Below are 20,341 nucleotides of genomic sequence, written 5' to 3' on the forward strand. Positions count from 1 at the left end.
TAGATGATGAGTGATGACAAAAATGTTACATGGCCTGTGATCTTAAAAGTATCTTGTTTAAGACAAAGTCTTGGTTGTTTGGTCCTGTAGGACACAAGTCACCTTTTTTGCCTTTTTTAAGCATAAAAATGTTACATTTACCTAATGACCTTTCCAGTTGAAAATGTCTTGTCGAAGCAAAAAGTACACAAGTTCTTTCAACTTGCATGCAAACCAATGAACTTTTTAATGAACTGGATATGTTTTCCCAGGCCTTACCCTTGCTACTGCTCTGTTCAACGCCAGCCTTACAAGCTTCCAGAAGATTGAGGAGACAAACCCGAGGGAGATAGAACTGGTAAAAAAGGCCCTGTAAAAGTTGTCTATATATATATGATACTATTATGATAATAGCTTTTCATTCTACATGTGTCTGTGTTGTAGATTCATTATGTAACAGTTACTGCCCTTCAGCGTAATGGCCCAGCTTCACAGGCAAGCTAGTATACACTTGGTTACATAATACATCAAACTACCTGTCAAAGCTAACCTTTGCACAGCTAACTTCAGGCATTCTGTCAATGTCAAATGCCTAGACATCAGTTCTGAGTGAATTTCAAATCATCATCAGGAACTTTTAACCTTAAGTTTCACATCCGTTAGAGCATTTAGCATTTAGCTTCCTTTTATGGGCTTTTAGTGGTGATAAACTGAACAGTGCACATTTGACACTAATTTTTCAAGCTGTAAATCAAAATATGTTCTGTCCAGCAGTCATATTAAGAATATCAACGAGGACATTTTTAGCACCAGATATATGAAATGTGAAAGTCAATGGTTTGTACAAGTTGTACAAGTTGAATGCATATCCAAATTGATATCTTGTGACTTGTTTTAAGTCAACAAGTAATGTATGCATGACTCACTATGATTTGTGTGTTTTAGAATGATATACACCTCTCAATGACTGTCATGTATTACTAAGAAGATCATGACTTAGGCAAAAGTATGTACTCTTCAAGCAGAGGTGTTTTTGACGTGTTTTTAGGTGTTTTTGTCGGACTCTCTATTTTGTCGCATTTTCTTTAGGTTGCTGTTTGGCTTGGTGACACAACAAACACGGGACAAAATAGACAGCGCAACAAAAGCGTCTAAACCAGGTTCTCAAAAACCAACCAGAGCCAAACCTCTGCTTGGAGAGCAACTGACAGTATAATGATGTTATAGCTATGGACTCTTTCTTTTTGTGAAAGACTATTGGTAATGTAGTCCTCGCCATGTGCAGTTTCACTTGCCATTTATGCTTCATGACTCCATCATCCACCACTGACTTTCAATCTAGATTGACACTAACTTTGCTTTTAGCAACTTTTTTTAGTATATGGTAAGATCAACGTTATGCATGTCAGTTCATTTTATGTCATAGGTCATAGATTAAAAGCACCATTAAGAGGTTACTTTAAGGCAGTATTTCATTTCTCAAATGATGGATGGAGATTTTAAACCGTTCTGAGTGGTCCTTCCTGGATGATAAGATGCTAGTGTCGAATTACGAGATCCTCTTATGATTTGTTTTTGACAGATTGTGAACAGGCACCCGCCGTTTGGCAACCAAGTTCACGAGGCGGTGTCACATCTTCCTAAGTATGAGTTGGCTATAGAGCAGGTAGGAAATAAAGTGGGAAAGATTAGTTTGACTATTTAGACACTTTTCCCTTGTTGAAGTATGAGTTGGCTTTAGACCACGTAGAAAACGACGTAGGAGAGATGAGTTTGACAGTTCACTTTTCCCTCGTTGAAGTAATGCTTTCATAAAGTGTAAATTATGACGTACTATAAACATGCAAAGTTCACGAGGCAGTGTCAAATCTTCCTAAGTACTATGAGTTGGCTATAGGGCAGGTAGGAAATGACATAGGAGACTGTTCACTTTTAACTCGTTGAATTAACGATTTCATAAAGTCTACATTATGACGTACTATAGACCAGCCCAGCAATAAACCTGAACGTCTTACATTATGTTTATAGAGCAACATTAAGCTGTGGGAATGGTGGGGAATGACAATCGATTATCCTGACAAGATTATGCATTGGAATGCATAAGAAGTCACTTACTGATATATGGGAATGGAATTAAAGAACTGCTGGGAAATGTATCAAAAACAGCAGATTAACGTAACATGTTTGCAGAGGAATCTTTTTGGGATTATAAAAACCAATGAAGTACACATTAGCAAAGGCTTAATAGCATTTGTTTCAACATTGATGAAGAATAATATCCAGATCATTCACGACACATGCCAAGTGCAGTAAATGATATTCTATATAATTCTCAGGATGTCATAAAAGTCACAAAGAATGGTATCAATATTACTGCAGCAGCACTTAACTGCATAATTTCCTTGTCTTATCAAAGAATTTCGCTTTCTTGAAATGGACACAAACTACATATAGCTAATTGCAACTATTGGTCCTCAAAATTGTGTCCTCAATTTCAAAACATTAAAGCTTTGAGCTAGCCAGGTAAAAATGGTTTTTAGAGTGTTACTTTGTTGATAATGGCAAAACATCTACCTCCGATTTTGGCAGGTATGTTAGAGGGATTGCTGAGCCTCTATATTCTATGTGTTGTGTTTATTTATCTATTGGTTTGGCTGTGTTGTGTTATGAAAATCATATTTCTTTGTTATGAATTTATAGTTTTTAAGAATCACTTAATGATGACATTCAGAGAGATCTGATATTGTTATGCTATTAATTTGTTGGATAAGACAGGTTTGATAGTTTATCATTGATTTTTTGACAGCATCTGATCATAGTTTAATAACCGCAATTTGCTAAGATAATAGAATCATCCTTCCTAAACCCTTTTGTTTTTATCTGTGCAAACAGGGTGCCAGATACAGCCCTGCAGTGGCGGAGCTGACAATAGTGATCTCTCTCAACAACTACCAAAGTCTGAAGGACAAGGCAACTGCAGGGCGTAACCACATGTGTGTGCTGCTGATAGGCGATGCTGACAACAATGTCATATGCAAACAAAGACTAAGGTTCAATGCCCTCAATATTCACAGTCAACTTTCAAACAACTTCTCTTCTCTGCCTAAACTAGAAATCAAAACTTCCCTCGATATTTAAACAGAAATCATGAGCATTACGTGTGAAATGTTAAGTGTATGACGCAAAGTCAACAAGCATGTAAAAAATATAACCACGTAGAAGAAAACCCTCTGGGGGTAATGACTGGGAACTTCCTGAACGTCAAGGAAAAAACACCAGGAAATCTTTGAACTCATGTATGTACACTCACGAAAGAGAAACAAAGATTGATTTTGGTTTGACACATCAGATTTTATTTAGCCTGAGTACCAGCCTTTTTAGCTTCCGTCCGCTACACAAGCTCCACTGCGCTACCCAAGCCGGGCGGAGCTAAAAAGGCTGATACTCAGGCTATATTTTATTTGCTTCACTGAATGTTGTCCCCTTTTGTCTCTTCCTGACCAAATGACATGAATAGTCCTGTTGTGCTGTACCCTCTTGGACATCAACTTTTATAAGTTGAAAGGGGCTTTGCAAGTACCCTTGAGATGAAATAGATAAGTACAGATTTGGCTGAATAAAATTGAACATTACCAATTCACATATTATATAGTACATGTACACAACAAATTAATCATTTTGTTCAAAATCTGATGATTGTAAAATGAAAGCGCAGTAATAACACATGCTTTTGATGCTAAAGACTTTAAAAGGAATAATTTACTTCGGACTTTATCTTTTTAGTGTATCATTTATCAAACTTTAATCTTTCAGTGATTCTACTCTGATGAATAATGGGAGTTGGACAAAAAAGGTTGAGGTCAAGAGAGCTGACAAGGGAGACGATCTGAGCATTAACTTCATCAGTCAAGACTATGGTAGGGAGAGTTACAGTTACAAATTGCCTTGTATGTCTAATCATGCGTTTGATATAGATCATGAATGCTCCATATAAGTTATACTTGGATGAGATATAGTTTAGTTTCTTGTTTAGCCAAGGGACTATATGTCTCAGGGCTGGTCTAGACCTGTTTTTCTGGTACCCCTGGATTAAAACTTAATGAAACACAGTGACCCTGCACATTAAGATACCAATAAAAGCAACAACTGGCAATTAAAACCAATTGATATCAGTGTATTGCATTGTAAACATACTTGTACTTGCAAACTGTCATCTACAAATGAATCAAAGCACAAGATTGGCTTCATGGAATTAATTCTAAAATAAGAATTTATATATTTATTCATTTTTTTATTTACCACATTTTATGGAAGGATTGACATAACAGGTGAACTATCACTGTTTCAAGATGTCATCCCAGACCGGACTGTAAGATTTGGACCATCGCACACTGGGGCATGCCCCTACTCTTTTTCGAAAGGTGTGGTGGGTTCTTAAACGTGCGCGGGGTGTGGCTCTCCCCAAACATGGGACCTTTCCCAAGGGCACAACGTTGGGGGCAAGTTCGGACATGTCTCTGGGCACAACCCAGGATTAGATCCCGGGTCCCATTGTTTGACAGCCGCGCGCTCTACACTTGCGCCACACAACGCCATTTACATTAAAAAGTGCAATTGTGTAAATAAGTATCTTAATGTGCAGGATCATTGTGTAAAATGTTGGTGATATGTTTATTATCCTTCTTTACCAGTGGGCCTGGATGTGCAGAGTACGTACACTCCCTTCTACAGTGGTCCCAGGAGGCACCGTGCCACCAGCAACAACTGGGACAACACTCCCAGACAAAAGGTATATCCTGTCCTACATGTATATCCATCCCTGAACCTTCAGGATTGCAAAATAGTCTTTTTTTTAAATATATGCACATGTGAATGCTTGATGTCATAAGACAATGTATACGTGTGTCTACTTCTGTAAATGATTAGCTATAATGTTTTAATCTTTTCCTCATCAAATCTCATTCCACATTTCAAAGCTGCTGGCAATAAACTGTAAGGAATTACTAATCAAGTAGTTTTGTCTTTGGCTTGTTGCCATAACTACATGTACAGTGAAGGTGTGTGCTCTGATGCTGTTGTCTACTATTGTCAATGTTTTATTCCTTTAATCTTTTGCTCATCAAGCCATATTCCCCATTATAGCTTCAAAGCTGCTGGCAATAAAAGAATTACCAATCATGCAGGTTTCGCACTGGTTTGTTGACATAACTACTGTAGGTGTGTCCTCTGATTCCTGCTGATCATTAATGATTTATTGATTTATTGCTGCTGACATTTTTAAAGAGTCTTTGTTGCTCATCCAACCCCATTTTGCATCATAGCTTCCAAGTTACCGGTACTAGTCGCCCAATGAGTTCAAATAAAAGCAGGTTATGATTCGGCCCACTGGACAATTTGATAGCCATCGTTGAAAGGTGTTCCTTTCTTTTCAATAAATTAAGTATGAGTTGGATCTCCTTTATCAAATCATTTCTGGTACAATGTCTGGTGCAGCATCATAGTTATCATCTTTGTTACATTCAACATTGAAACTATCAAACAATGCATTTTTTACTACTAGACTCTATTACACTGGGCCCATAAAAATAGAGCTGTTTTCTGCTTTTGATCTAGTATATCTGTTGAAATATGACTACAAGATCAAGTTGAGTGCACAGGCCATTTTTTGCCTGTCAAAAAGATAATTAAATAGATAGCAGTGTTCTTTTTGAGCTGTATCCTGTGTGATGTATCTATGTGTGTTAATCACAATGATCTGCATGTAGAAGAACCTCCAGGAGGAAATGGACTGGGAGGATATGGGGACTGATATTGACTGGTCGGCAGAGGTGAACGAAAGTGAGTCCAATGTCCTTGCATGTGTGAAGTCTCAATTGTATTGATTTTTACAGAACCCAAGAAAAAATGAGGGTTTTGTCTGTCATAAAACATAGTTTTCAGGTAGCAGCTCACACATATTGTAACACAGTACTACACTGCATGTTATGCAATATTATTTAATCATATATAAATGTCGATATTCAACTACTACTTTTCCAAAAACTTGTACATGTATATTGTTTTCAATAAGCTACATTACCTTCCATTGTTTGCCTGTGCTCAAATGTATGAAAAAGTATCATAAATTTGTGTGGAAATTGTAATTTGTTTAACCATATATTTAATGTTGAATTTTTCCCTAGATATGCAATATGATATGCCCTTGGATGTTTTATGATTAGATAGATTATATGTTTAAAAACTATACATTTGATATTCGGTAGATGACAGCGTTGCAGTGACACCTAGAAGATTGCTGGGTCCCAACAGAAAGCCCTGTAACCATCGCTGCATCAACAAGGATGCCTGCGCTCACGAGTGCTGCAAGTTTGGGGTCAAGATTTTCTCCAAGACAGCACGGCAAAGGAGCAATCGTGACGCCAACATGTCCTCCTATCTACATCAACTCCACAACAGGGCCCAGGCTCTGCCTCAGACACCTGGCATGAAAAGACTCAAGGTTCTCCATTTCTTGAATTGATGCATTGCTTGATCAAATAGCACGGTAGTTAGGGAAGGTATGAAAAGACTTAAGGTTCTCCAAAGACTCTATCAAACAAACACCTGGAAATTAAATCTGAACTGTTTTCTTGAACTATTGAGCTGTATATGTTTCAACAGTATGAAAAGTTTTTTTATGGACTTTTTGTTTTGTAATTTTTGTCTGCGCAGCTAGTATGTGTCCTAGTCTTTATAGATTTACAGACAGTATAGTAACTTGATCAAATATAAAACGCAGCCATATGCTAATGGTGCTGCAAAAAATTGTGTAATGGTTATATGCTTGATGTTTTTATGGTTCAAATTACATTTAAGTGGCACTGGCTTAATGAAATATACAGACAGCTAAGCCAATATCATTTTGGTAATATGATACATTCATACTGCTAAATCTTGCCCAGAGGCTAATTACAAGCAATGAAAACACAATAAACACATCAATTTCAATTAAGCTTTGATGAGTGATTACTGTAATCCTAATGCCCTTTTTTATGGCATGACGACGTACTACAGTCAGTTTGCCTTTATGTTGGTGGCTTTGCTCAACCATGAAACAATTTTCCTCTTCCCATATCTACCAGGCAAGCCCATCCCTCAGCACACCCACTCCAGATCTGCAGCAGTTTTCCTACAGTCCGGTGGCAAAGAGGAAGTTACAGCTGGATAAGAGCACTCCGCAAGTACCCGCAACGCCAGCGAGGGGGTGGGACCACCTGGATTTCTATCACATGCATCGCGAACAGGACAGCAAGATAGAGTCTGAGCACGCAGTGGAGCATTGTTAGTGCACTTCAATAACCTGAGGATTGTGTAGATAAAATACATGCGTGTACACGACTGTGATGGTAATGTCAAGGTGTTCACTCACAGCCCGTGTACGTGCAATACAAATTTGACTCATGACTGCCTGCAGAGATCTTATAAACTGGCTTGCAAACTGGTGGTTATATAACATTTCAAAGAGTTCAATGACCGCACATACGGATAGAGTGCCTTGCTGCTCTTTCTTCATGTGCTGTAACAATATTATTTACTTCAAGTTGGTGATTGCAAATATGAGAGTTATATTGCTGTTGGTAAATCTTGATTGTACACTTACAGTCTCTGCCATTTTGTAAGCCTTAACTTTCAATCTCTATTGACAAATCTTAGTTGTAATAATTGTAGTTTTTCTCTCGATGAGACGAACAGGAATGGTAATGCTGAAATAAGTTGCTTATTAAACTATTTTATGACAGATGAAGCATTCCTCAATGATGACACCCTGCCAAATTTGAGCACCGTGTGGACATGTGACTTGGACTTAGAGCAGCAAGACTGTGATTTATTACCCGAGGAACAAGGTTAGTCTGTTTCTCCCATCCGTGTACTGTTTTTATTGCATTCTTTCCTATCCCCCTGTTAAACGCTTGGCCCTAACGTCATTAGTCATTCAGTGTACCAAATATTTCTTAGAAGCTGTGTAATGGGGATCAAACTTCCAAATGCCAGTTTAACCCCTTTACCCTCCCATTACAGAGATCTGTGCAAACTCGGAGCCAATCAATTCCAGGCAAATACCTAAATGTCAATCGTTTTCTATTAACGGGTGCCAGACTATTCAGCAGTGAAGTGATCAGAAAAGTGAACTGAAGGTAGAATATTATGGATACCAGGCTGAAAGTATGAGAAAATGTAATAGTTGATCAAGACAGTGATAGGGACAATAGAAATTGCCTTTATTTAGAGAAATCCTACTTTTGATTACTGCAGTCCTGGAGTATGAATCAATCTTTAATGATTTTTTTTTCAGTGCCAACATGCTAGGAATTAGGGCATGTCCCTTGTTGTTGCAGTATGTATGAATCAAATACACTACATGACAGAGATAGATAGTTTTCCTTACCAACATCGAAAGACTTCTTTGGTTCACCAGCATACAGGTCCATTTTTTGGACAAGAAATGATTACTCGCTTTATCGTCTGGAACCAATGACCTACAGAATTGTTCATCTTGCTTTCCAAACGAGCGCAGGCCCGATAATGCTTGAAACCGTTCACGTTCCACCTGCCCTGCAGATTACTTCCCTTTGTTGGCAGATGGCCAGAGATCTGTTGCAGATTTCTCAACTTCCGAGATTGATCCACCCACCAATACTGACATGTATCAGCCAAGGGAAGGCCCTTCTCCATCCCCGTGGGAAGATCAGAACGCAAAGAAGACGCCAAGCAGATTCAACTTTAAGCAGAAGTTATCATCCTCTTATAGGTGATTTCCTTCCTTCATACTTGCTTGTCATCCATCTTAACGGTGCTAAATTTCCATCAACTGATTAGGTTGATCCTTAAATATTCCTCCACTCTGACGCCAAACCTACTTTTGAAGATACATCTGCCAATTAAGCATGTCACAGGATATCAAACGATTGGAAAGATGCCGTGTGTTATCTAACTCTCGTAGGCCATACTCATTTGAATTACTGCTGATGGCATGAGTTGTGTAATTGCATTGCCTTTTAATGATCTCTCTCCCTCCGATGATGAATAGGAACCCAGTCATTCAGAACCAGGTGTTGCCGAGCAGTGCCAGAAGGCAGTCTTTTGCTGGCTCAAGCATGCAAGGAAGAGCACCCATGAGGTCGAGCCAAAATCCTTTTTGGTTAATTCATTTCTTAATCACCGCACTGTCTGATTGATTAAATTTCGTTCCATGGTTGATGCGGATTGTTCCCTCTATAATTTCATCAACTACTAGTCTTATGAATTTTTTGGGCACGAGTCCAAGTTTGTGAAAGATGATTTTCATCCGTGAATTTTGGTTCTGGCGTAATTGATATACTTAATGAAGCCATCAGTGAATGACTAGTAATTATTTTCATTGCCATCTGTGTTATGCATATATTACAGTATGACAGTAGTTAGGAGTAAGGATACTATGAAATTTCTATTTTGTTATGCATAATGTACCTTACATTCATAATAATACATATTCATATGAGGTGTACAGAGAGTAGTTACTTTAGGTTATATTCTACATGTACTTTTGATACTTCAAGTTCTAATGCCTTGAATGATAATCAAAGGCTTGAAAACCTGGTCTTATGGGGCAAAACTACGAAAACCACGCTCTCCTTTTTCAGCACTCGGTTCCAGTGCTGAAAGTGGCTTCAGCACTGAAAAACCAGTGCTGAGTTTAGTTCAGCACTGGAAAACCAGTGCTGAGTTTAGTTCCGCACTGGAAAACCAGTGCTGAGTGGAGTTCAGCACTGGAGAACTCGACGTCAGCACTGGAAACCGAGTGCCGAGACAAGCTTCGGCACTGGAAACCGAGTGCTGACAAATATTTCGCACTGGAAAACTAGTGCTGAGATACGTTACGGCGGTGACTTACTTGCGATTTTAAAACGTAGTATTTTTCCGGACTATTCACTGAAATTTATCCATAGCGTATATCTATGACAGATTTCAATTTCTATATTACCGGGGTAAGGTGCTCTGACGCTGCTCTGACTATAAATCATCGACGCGTTTGCGGACAAGTTACCAGACACCCGGGAACTCATTTGCCTACCTGAAATTACAAATTTTACTTCCCTATTGAATTTCAAAATGTTGAATTTCAAAATACTGATTAGCAAACGAACCAATACTATTTTCAAAACATTTTATTTGGCATGATTACCGTGCACGTTAAATATGGCAACAAAACAAGCCTTAAACAGAACGCATGGAAACAAGCCTTAAACAGAATTACACGCATTGTTACTAGTCATTTTACGAAAAAAATACTTGATTGAAACTACTTACATATGAATATCATGAGCTTTACAGTAGTACAAGTTGTTAGCAAAATACCAACTAAGGCTATTGTACGCATATCTGAAAACGCATTAGACTGCGTATTAACCAAGGTTACAAAAGAACCCTCCCTGAAGTACCTAACTAAACGTAGTCAGACTTATATTCGCATAATACTACGGTACTAATAAACTGGTAAACGGACCTATGTACAGACATCGTGTTCAAAATTACGAATAAACCGGTGAATACAACTATGTCTACACAACGCATCGTGTACAAAATCATAAATAAACTGGTGAACGCATGTCAGACCAGAAAGAAAGAAATAAAGTTCTTTATTTGTAACACATCCCTCATACCTATATCTATTATATAATTACACAATGAACAAAATGACAAAATTGTGTCGGAATAAAGTTGGTCATTGTTTATTCTAAATGAATCACAAAGTACGTAAGTTCAAGTGACCATGCGGCACTTCTTACGACTTTTCTTCTCTCAGCACTGGTAAAAAAACGTTCCAGTGCTGAAAACACTTCAGCACTCGTTTTCTAATTGAACTTTCTTCAGCACTGGAAAACGAGTGCTGAATTTTCTTCAGCACTGGAAAATCAGTGCTGAACTTTCGTCAGCACTGGAAAACCAGTGCTGAGGCCGATTCGTCCGTTGATTCAGCACTGGAATACCAGTGCGGAAGGCGTGGTTTTCGTAGACTTGCTCTTATGGGTATCTACAGCATAAGCAGTTATTACCAATGTAGCAACGGAATTGAAACTGTCCTTACTGGAATAACAGTGATTATTTTGTATGAGATATGTAGATATGTAGATAAACTCAAATATTGAGATAATCTGATTATTCCTTGAATCAATATCTACTAGTATATAAAGCCAGCAAGTGATCAAATTACTTTGCCTTATTCCAAAACTAGGAGTAATGAGATCCAGTCAGAGAGGGAAGCTGAAGATCCTTCCTGGGTGGAAGAGGATGGTGATCTTTTTGGAAACTCTGAAGAAGCAATACCTCATTCCTCCTTGGGTAGATATTACATGTCTGCTTCTATTAGATATTCATAGATTACTGTATTTGCAACACAAGTCTTGCATGTTGTCATGTTGGGTGAGATATCACCTTTTTAACAGAACAGATCTTTTTGGAACCTCTAAAGAAGCAATACCTCATTCCTCCTCGGGTAGCTACATGTCCGACTCAATTAGATAGTCATAGATTACTGTGTATTAGCAACACAAGTCTTGCATGTTGTCATGTTGGGTGAGGTGTCACCTTTTTCATAGTTGAGTTGCTAATGGTAATGTAAAGCTTTCTAAAAAAAGATGCACTGCCATAATGGCACCTCAGCAATTACTCCTAATTAATTCTTTATCATTGAGGTAGAGAACATTGAGATTTATACCATGAAAGAGAGGAGATTTGTCATTTGCTGACTTTTTGTCATTGCCAAGGAGGATGAAATGTTTTCCCATGTTTTGCTGGTCTGTTTATTTGTTTGTTGACTTAAAAGACGAAAGGCCACAAATGCTACATTTGCATTAGATATTGTATTCTCAACTTTCAGAGTTTGTGAATATACAGCCTCAAGAGGAGTTGCCACATAGTACAGATCCTCCTCCATCACAGCACAGCCAGTTGCATCCAAGGACGCTAGGAACTGGGTCCATAAGGAGACAGGGCAAGGTGTTTGCCTGGAAAACACCTTCTGCCTCTACCATTGGTGCCAAAACGTACCCAAAGCCAGCCGCAAAGGCCCCTGCATATCCAGTTTCTTTTCCTCAGTCTGCGCAGAAAAAACACTCAGAGCATCACACAGGGTGAGCTAAAAGTGAAAATGGCCAACTCTTCAAGAAATCAAACTTTGATATATGACCGTTTGATTTTGTCTCAGAATACAGCATGGGTAGTATCCTATGTTTGAATCCCGACCACCCCTACTGTGTAATGTATTAAGTACTCTAATGCTTCATGGCATTAAACCCTCGCAGAACTTGATTGATTGATTGACTGCATTGATGAGTTGACACCTTAGAAGAAATGGTAGCTAAGAAAAGCGGGCATCATGCTGATAATGTGTGGTGTCTGCAGAAATGCCCGTAACCATCTAAATGTAGTGTTGATGTTTTTCTCCCTAGAGTAATGACTGATTTATTGTCCATTAGGTTGACTGCCGTTCGAACCCCCACAGCAGGGAGATACCGAGCTTCCGTGCCCCCTCCGTTTACCCCAGGGGCAAAGGACTTCTGCTCTGCTAGGGAGATCCACCAGTCTCGGATGTCACACACCACCAGGTGGCACCCATTTATCAGAGAGCACTCATCCATCATTATTGTTCATACCTATAAGGGGTTTATGCGGTAACATGCATGGCCCACATTTATGACAGTGTTTTTTATGCATCTTCATTCCTCCCCACTTTGTCCCATATCTCTTTCATACACACGACATGCTGTCAAATATACCAGCACCTCTCTCAACAAGAAGAAGTATCTAAAGCTTGAAAACTTTATGGATTTGCTTCTTTTGATGTTAGCAGCAGTTGGAGGTTATGAATTTGGATATCATTGCACTGGAAATGATACTCCTCAATACTTTCTTTCAGTGTGTTGACTGTTAAACTAAAGAAAAATCGGTATAATGCAAACTACATGTTATAGAAGTTCAAGGTCACGTTGCGAGGGTTACAGCTGGGAATTCAGCACCATAGACAGTAACATTATTGATTAACTCCTTTTGAAACTGTAGCAATTGAAAAGAATTATAAGCCAGTGTGCGTAATTAGCTAATTTGTATTCATCTAAAGGGAGAAGAAAGATGATTGCAGAGGAACATGGGCCAAGGGTGCGTTTGAGTTCTCAGAGGTCAACAGCAATAAATTCAGCACCACAGACAGCAACGTCACTTCTGGTCAACCACTTCCGGAGGGCTATCTTCCATTGAGGGAGCACCTTTCTCCAGTGGGTACCCCCCCTAGGAAGATTGTTGATAAGATTGCCCACAATATGCTGTTTTCCATAAGCTTCACCTATGTGATAGTTTTTTTTATTTAGAAAATACAGTAGTTTTGTAGTTTTTTTTTATTCAGCAATAAATGCAGCATCACAGACTGCAACTTTACTTCGGGTCAGCCACTTCCAGAGGGATATCTTCCATTGAGGGAGCACCTTTTTCCAGTGGATGACCCCTCTTAATTTTGATTGGTTCCCTCATCACACATTACATTGTGGTAGTTTCTCATTTACAAAATTCTATGTCAAGATATTTGCAACTGATGATTTCTACAAGGGACACGTTTTTTTCTTCTTTTCCAAGCAGGTGAAAATGAATCTACCTGTGGATGTTATCAGGGAAACAACTGCACAGTACCCTTGAAAATAAAGATGAATATTCCACACAGTACTCCACCTTCCATAAGTACAGATTGGAGACACCTTTTCTACGGGTCAACTTAGAATTAGGGTGCATGAATGGCAGATAAATTGTGTCCATTTCCCTTCCAGGAATTTGAAAGTTATCTGCTTCTGTGCAGATTTGCACCTCCGTGGAGCATATATTAATACTTGACATTTCACCATGGGACGTGACAGTCTTGCAGGCCACATGTGCACATAAAGATACAACTTAATGCAGCTGTGGAGTGTAACCTTTGATATACTCCAATAATGACACATACCTTAGGTGGGCATGATATCAGGGCTTAGGAATAACTTTATTGATATCTGTATTTTGCAAAGAGGCTACGGGTTTTCCTTTCTGTGGTTAGATACTTTGCCTTTAGAACAGTGTTACCCCTTTGTGATTATTTTTACTTGGGGCTCGCTGAACGTCATTGCTGTAAGTTACAGAGAAGGTTTGCAAGAATTGCTACAGAAGTGCATCAGATAAAACCCACCACACTTATCAAAAAGAGTAGGGGTCCTTCCTGGTATGAGTGGATCAAATTAATATGTCAAGATATGCAGCTTGTACTCTTGAGAACAAACCTGGTGTGTTGCGCCATTAAGGGGTTTACTTGTTATACAATATAAACACAAATAAGCAAAAGAAAGAGTAAAAGTTTCTTTTACGTGGTATTTACGTTGATTGTTGAATATATTGCAGGGTGAAACACCAAAAACTGGGAACAGCTATTCTGAAGATCAAGTGAAGTATCCTCCTGAGGCTCTAACCGTTGACGATTTTCTAACAAATGATGAGCCACGGTCTATCTTGAAGAACTCAGGACCAGCAGCACTTAAGAAGGAATCCCCTGAAGTGGTGGCTTTCAACAAGTCTCTACCATCTTTCTTCACAAATGCAGACACAAGGTTATTGTTTTTCCATCCTACATGTTTCTTTGAGCTGACCTTGCTGTAATACTTCTCTCAAAACTATACTTACAGATTATATGCAATGGTTTAGGATATACATGTAAACATAAATCCAAGTAAACATGTATACAAGTCTTCATCATCATCATCGGTCCTCCTCGTCACGAGGTGCAGCAAGTGAAGCCTGTTCTCCAGAACTGCTTGTCATTCATTGCTGAGAGGAGAGCATGTCCTTCTAAATTAGTTTCTGTTTCTATGAGTTTCTTTAGTGTTGTGATTCGGTTGTTATGTTGTGGTACGAGTTTTACTAAGACAATTTGATTAAAATAAGGTGAATATATCAATTCCAGGCTTGAGGATGCTGCGGCTGAGGCTCAAGACACTTTCAACAGCATCTTTGCTGGAATATTTTAAGGTACAATAGGCAGACTATTTAGTTTCCATCCTGTCACAGGTTGAAGACGATCCGTCATCTGTATCATGGTTACATATCGCTTATCATAACTGCAATCAAAATTGATTACCGAGGTGCCTAAGAAACTGCACTGGAAGAGATTAACTGGAAAGTTTACGACAAGGAATAAGGAGTTTGGCATGTGAGGTACAGTGTGTATTAATTTTGGAGTATTTGTTTTGTAATGGCAAAATCTTAAAATGAAAAGTTGCAGGGGGTATACTTGAAATTTCCACGCTGTTTGCAAGAAATGTTTGGCCCTGGAGGTATCTTCGTATTTCTTTTCACAAGGAGGGAGCCGGTCTCATTAATTGCATTTCACTTAATATTTATAGCGTAAGCGATGTACTAGTTTACGATAACCATTCATCAATTAGTGTCGACATTTCTGGGAGATTTCCCAGGACGAGACAACATACCTTGGCATTTTCATTTTGCAGCACATTTCATATTATCACCAGTGTATTTCCTGATACAGTTTCACTTTCAGGAAGAGCAGTACAGATAAATTACATGGTGCTTCTCTTTTAAGTTAAAGAAGATTACTGTTTCTCACAGCACGTCCGAGGGGCGTATATTATAACAAGACTGGGAGTAAATCTTGATTTTAATATCATTTCATAATATCAGGTGCACGTGGGGTCTTTGAAACAAAATCCTGGGCTCTAAGAGTCGGAAACAAAAAGGTTGAAAGATTACTGCTCATTTCCTTACATGTAGCTCACTTGTAGAAGAATGAGAAGAAGCAGCAGTCACAAATGTTGATTGAAGGATGTTGATTAGTCTTGGGGATCCGATTTCGTTCACAATAACATGTAACGTACCTGGTATTGCAGTGACATATTCCAAGTATATTGACTCGGTCTAACTAACTATATACACTTGTACGTGCCTTCATGTCTGCTTCTCTGGTGATGTTATTAGCTGTCACCATGTTATTGCCTGTTTTTTGATAAGGTTGTCATCCTAGAGACTTCGTTACATCTTACACAATATTTCGTGGAGTATTAGGTGTGAAGCCAATTAGTCGTTCAATCCTTTGCCCTTCAGTTACCTGTGACACTGCATTCATGTGTCATATCAAAACGTGATGAATACTTCTGGTTCGTGTTCATTGCTATCCCATACATGTATATACTTAATATATTGTATGCAAACTGTTAAGACAAAAATACAAGAGTTAAGTTTTACTGTTGAATTACAAATAGTATATATAATATATTTCATCCACACACCTTGTGTTAAGATTGTCATTGCTTCAATTATGTTGCAAAGTAATAAGGTATTACAAGTTTGCTGTACTGGAAGTATGACGTTGAATTGATTTTTAGACTTCGACAATGTCTTTCTCTAGAAGCTAGACCACATTTCATGGTGCATGTCTAACGTACCCCAAAATGCAAATGTTAATTTTTCATTGGTTTTAGAATGTAAGTTTCGAATATCCTTTATCAGTTTTTATTAGCATATCATCAACTTGCACTTTTGAGCATACATTTATCATTTGACATATCACGCTCACACTCATGTTTAATCTACTTGAACTATTGCGCTCGCAGTTGTCAAGTGATGTATCACATTGCGTTCACATAGTTGGCTTCGATGATAATAAGATAGATTGTAAATCTTGAAATTGCAAAGGTTGCAGTTTATGTTATAAAGTGTTTTGGGAACTTACGGTGTGCTTTTATGATGTCAATAGTTGTCCTTGCAGATTTTATTGAACACTGACATTTTCAGAGCTCGTTAAAGTAATAACAACCATAAAGTATATTCTTCTATGATAGTCAGCTTTAAATGCCTCATTGAATACTACGTGAGTGGAAAGACTCCGAACTATTGAAAGTATGTTTCTTTCCACTCGTCAATTTAGCTGATATCCTCAGCAAAGGTCATGTAGGCAGAGATCCTCGTAACTTTTAATTAAAGCGAACTAATGTGTAAGCAGCTCTAAACACCCATAAGGAAGATGATATATCGAAAGCTCGTAAACTGTTGGAGAGGTTGCACAGTACCGATCTATCTTTCCATACGTGTGCCCTGGGAAAGCCGCTCGGCTGAGATTATTTCCTCGATCAGTTATCAAGTAGGATCCATCAGCCAGCCAAATCATGTGGAGATCTAAGCAACTACTTTACCCTCTGAGACCTTCATTTCCATCTATGTAATCCATGTAATCCAGTTCCGGGTCTCTCAAGGCTGCTTGTAACAAATTAACGCCGTATTATACAGTAACCCCTTTACCCTTCAGGCTTGATTAGACTGGGGAGCCAGTATGTCGTATTAGCAATGATGTTAAGACCGGATGTAATCTGGAAACTTTTACATTTACACATGAACGTGAAGCCCCTGCTGTGTATGATACTTTGAAGTGTGCTTGATACAGGCCATGATACATTTGATGATATTCCTTTCATGTGCAACCTACGACCTCGAATTGAAAGAACGGAGTTGAATAACATTGATTTCGTTTAACATTGCACCGTTTTTTGTTCCTCATATTCCTGAGTTAATGAAAGGAATGTTGGCTGTCATAGAGGTGGTTTTACATAATGCAGACGCATGTGTATCATAAAAGCCGATTATAGTGTGGCAGAATATATAACAGCAGGAAGTAATTACATTTGCTATCACGCTGTGGCTGGGTATGCTGTCAGGATTTCTCCAAATGGTATCTTGGAATCACTCTCTGCGGCAAGTACAGTCCCGGAAATTTTATTGTTCAGCCATATAGATAACATGTACATCTCAGTAATATCCACTGACCTAACATCTTTACAGTACTAAGTACATCGTTACCGAAATGCCATGTACGCGTTTTCAACGATAAAACCAACATCTTGTGGACGTCGAAATGACATTGAATCTGCGGTTTCACTGTTGATCGTAATGACACAAATATTAACACATCATTTGACTATACATCAGCTGTACACGTACAAAAATCTTCACTACTTCAATCCTCCATTTAGAAATGCCAATGCAAAGGAACATTCGCGGTCAAAGTGTTTTTTTCTTCGAGTCAGATATTTTCTGCTCGGCAATGTTCATGTTACACATGTACTGTTCACTATACACAACTAGCTCACATACAGGGAGCGTTGTCACAAAGTATATGACACAGTACGATAAATATTGATACAGTTTTTCGACTCGTTTCCGTTGTTCGCATCAAGGGATGGTCATTTTAACGTCAAACCTGTAACAGTTCTGGGCACTTTAATCCCATATAGTACGTAACTGGAACATTCTATTTTCGTCTACTTTGGCGCAATGTGTGCAACATTCCATTTAACGTCAAACCTGTAACAGTTCCGGACACTGTAATCCCATCTATGTGACTGTAACGTTCTATTTGGACTACTTCGACCCAATTGAATTACGCACTGTGCCATTCATGTATAGGTGAATTAGTTTAAGCTCCTTTTAAGCTGCAAAACATGTTTTATATTCCATACTGACCACAAATCTAATTTCGTGTTACTCTCTATGTAAATTACTCTATAAATACCGATACATCGAAATTCCTGTTCCACACGTCCGCAGTACGAATTGCTTGGTTAACTACACAAAGACAACTCCAGAATACCAATATATTCAAAACACATTAATAGCTTTCAACTTACATCTAATGGGGCTTTAATGAGATACTGCTCTGTTAAGTTGTCCTGATTTACGTTATGTAGAGAATTACTGCTGCAATTACCTCTTAATAAGGCGCGATTAACGACCATGGATGGCTCTAGCCAATTCCAGCCCTTCACAACACGATTAAACACTCACTACCCATCGCTCCCTCGCATGGCAAGGAGTTTGGCACATGTGCTCTGGATCTATCTTACCTTGTTCAAGACAGCTGTTTTTCAGAACGTCATTATGTTCGAATGAAATTCTAATTCAATCTTTACCACCATATTACAATATGCAAATATCAGACGTTTCAGATTTGCACCACTGAAGAAAGGTGTTGGAAGGACATCTGAAACGTTTGATATTTTCATATTATAATCCAGTGGTATAGATTGAATTAGAATTGTGTTCCTCAATTTCTTGGATGACTAATATTCACAAACGAACCATTTATGTTCGATACACAGGCAAACGTCCATTCGAGCTGTTGTTACCAGTAATCAGGTCTCTTCAGTGAAAGTTCCTACGGTAACAGTCGATTTCCGTTTAAGCTCTTAGTCAATCTTGTCGTTCCCCTTGTGGAGGCTTTCCCTTGAGATGCTAACAGGCACGTTGTTTTCGACCAGGTGGTTGTCCCCCGCCTTTCTGATGACCAGCTGAAGACTGCCCTCCTCCAGACACTTCAGCGTCGTTCTGGCGAGTTTGTCGGCCTCAGTGTCCACCATGAGCTTCTCCAGCTCCGTTGTCGTTCCAGTCATCTAGAAGTATAAAAAAGAAAATCTAATCATTTCCAACCTACCAACCAACACACCAAGTATGAAACTAGTCATCTAGAAGCATGAAGAAAAAAATCTTATAATTTCCAGCTTTTGTCACAACCTATCAACGCACCAAATATGAAACAGGTCATCTTACTAGAAGTGTGAAAAAGTTCTAATCATTTCCAGCTTTTGTCACACCCTATCAACACATCTAATAGGAGATCAGTCTATCCAGCCATTCTTTAGCTATCTTGTTTACAAGACAGCTAGACAACCAGACACACAAGCTCTGTTGAAAATATAACCTTCACGACACATCCCATGGAGGTAATAAAACTTACGCTATTAATAACATTGATAGCAGTTATACGAACAAGAGGATTTTGACTTGAGGGGCTGGGTGTGCTATTTCAAAAAAAATCCTCCCACACCATTATTGATGTATAGGGCGGTGCCCATCTCAGTTTCATAACCCTGGGCCACACTGTGGTGCAATCACTGCAGCAGGGGGCTAGTTTAACTTCCATACTGTTTCAGAAGTATGTACCATTTTTATAATAAAGTCTTTGGTATGACTCAATGCGCCTCTTGTCCAGAGGTGTCCTACCTGGGGCTTGAACCCCAGTCCATCTGGTCCAAGTAATTTGAAACAGATGTGGTGAGAGGCAGAAGGCGCAGACCACTACCCACAGGGACACCCCCGGGTGTGCTATTACGTTGCTCTTATTCCACTTTTTGATACCCAAATGGTCCGATGTTTGAGGTTTGAAAACTTCAAGGATTTAGCTGGATACTGTGTGCCTGTCTAGCCCCACAGCCACTGCAAAATAAGCGCCCAAACTCACAATGTTATCGCTATCAAGAGGCTACAGCCG

At 38.9% G+C, this 20,341-nt stretch overlaps 3 protein-coding genes across 4 annotated transcripts in view; 2 read left to right on the forward strand and 1 right to left on the reverse strand.

The window, feature by feature from the left end:
• The window catches only part of LOC136447402 (probable ATP-dependent DNA helicase HFM1), a 34,055-nt gene extending 24,649 nt beyond the window's left edge, over positions 1-9,406 (forward strand). The window contains exons 28-38 of the mRNA XM_066446315.1: positions 252-337; positions 1,562-1,645; positions 2,872-3,029; positions 3,793-3,896; positions 4,671-4,768; positions 5,745-5,817; positions 6,243-6,478; positions 7,101-7,299; positions 7,758-7,862; positions 8,578-8,767; positions 9,047-9,406. Coding sequence (XP_066302412.1) covers positions 252-337; positions 1,562-1,645; positions 2,872-3,029; positions 3,793-3,896; positions 4,671-4,768; positions 5,745-5,817; positions 6,243-6,478; positions 7,101-7,299; positions 7,758-7,862; positions 8,578-8,767; positions 9,047-9,194 — 1,481 coding nt within the window. The 3' untranslated portion in view covers positions 9,195-9,406. The remainder of the gene's footprint in view (positions 1-251; positions 338-1,561; positions 1,646-2,871; positions 3,030-3,792; positions 3,897-4,670; positions 4,769-5,744; positions 5,818-6,242; positions 6,479-7,100; positions 7,300-7,757; positions 7,863-8,577; positions 8,768-9,046) is intronic.
• A 1,330-nt stretch (positions 9,407-10,736) lies between these two features.
• Positions 10,737-16,752, forward strand: LOC136420861 (uncharacterized). Its single transcript, XM_066408005.1, has 8 exons — positions 10,737-10,748; positions 11,181-11,337; positions 11,876-12,128; positions 12,474-12,602; positions 13,115-13,268; positions 14,413-14,618; positions 14,972-15,036; positions 15,792-16,752. Exons 1-7 carry the CDS (start codon positions 10,737-10,739, stop codon positions 15,033-15,035), a joined length of 975 nt encoding a protein of 324 aa, XP_066264102.1. The 3' UTR covers position 15,036; positions 15,792-16,752.
• Positions 16,753-17,774: 1,022 nt separating this feature from the next.
• The window catches only part of LOC136447411 (glutamate receptor ionotropic, kainate 3-like), a 45,195-nt gene continuing 42,628 nt past the window's right edge, over positions 17,775-20,341 (reverse strand). For both annotated transcript variants that reach the window (XM_066446334.1, XM_066446326.1), the window contains one exon: positions 17,775-19,463. In XM_066446334.1, coding sequence (XP_066302431.1) covers positions 19,260-19,463 — 204 coding nt within the window. In that variant the 3' untranslated portion in view covers positions 17,775-19,259. The remainder of the gene's footprint in view (positions 19,464-20,341) is intronic.

The sequence above is a fragment of the Branchiostoma lanceolatum genome, chromosome 1, assembly GCF_035083965.1.
Source record: "Branchiostoma lanceolatum isolate klBraLanc5 chromosome 1, klBraLanc5.hap2, whole genome shotgun sequence".
Classification (NCBI taxonomy): Eukaryota; Metazoa; Chordata; class Leptocardii; order Amphioxiformes; family Branchiostomatidae; genus Branchiostoma; species Branchiostoma lanceolatum.

Excerpts from the sequence above, each read along its gene's own strand:
- LOC136420861 (XM_066408005.1), top strand. Across the intron at positions 12,603-13,114 it reads CGGATGTCACACACCACCAG|GGAGAAGAAAGATGATTGCA; the intron begins GTGGCACCCATT and ends ATTCATCTAAAG. Across the intron at positions 14,619-14,971 it reads TTCACAAATGCAGACACAAG|GCTTGAGGATGCTGCGGCTG; the intron begins GTTATTGTTTTT and ends TATCAATTCCAG.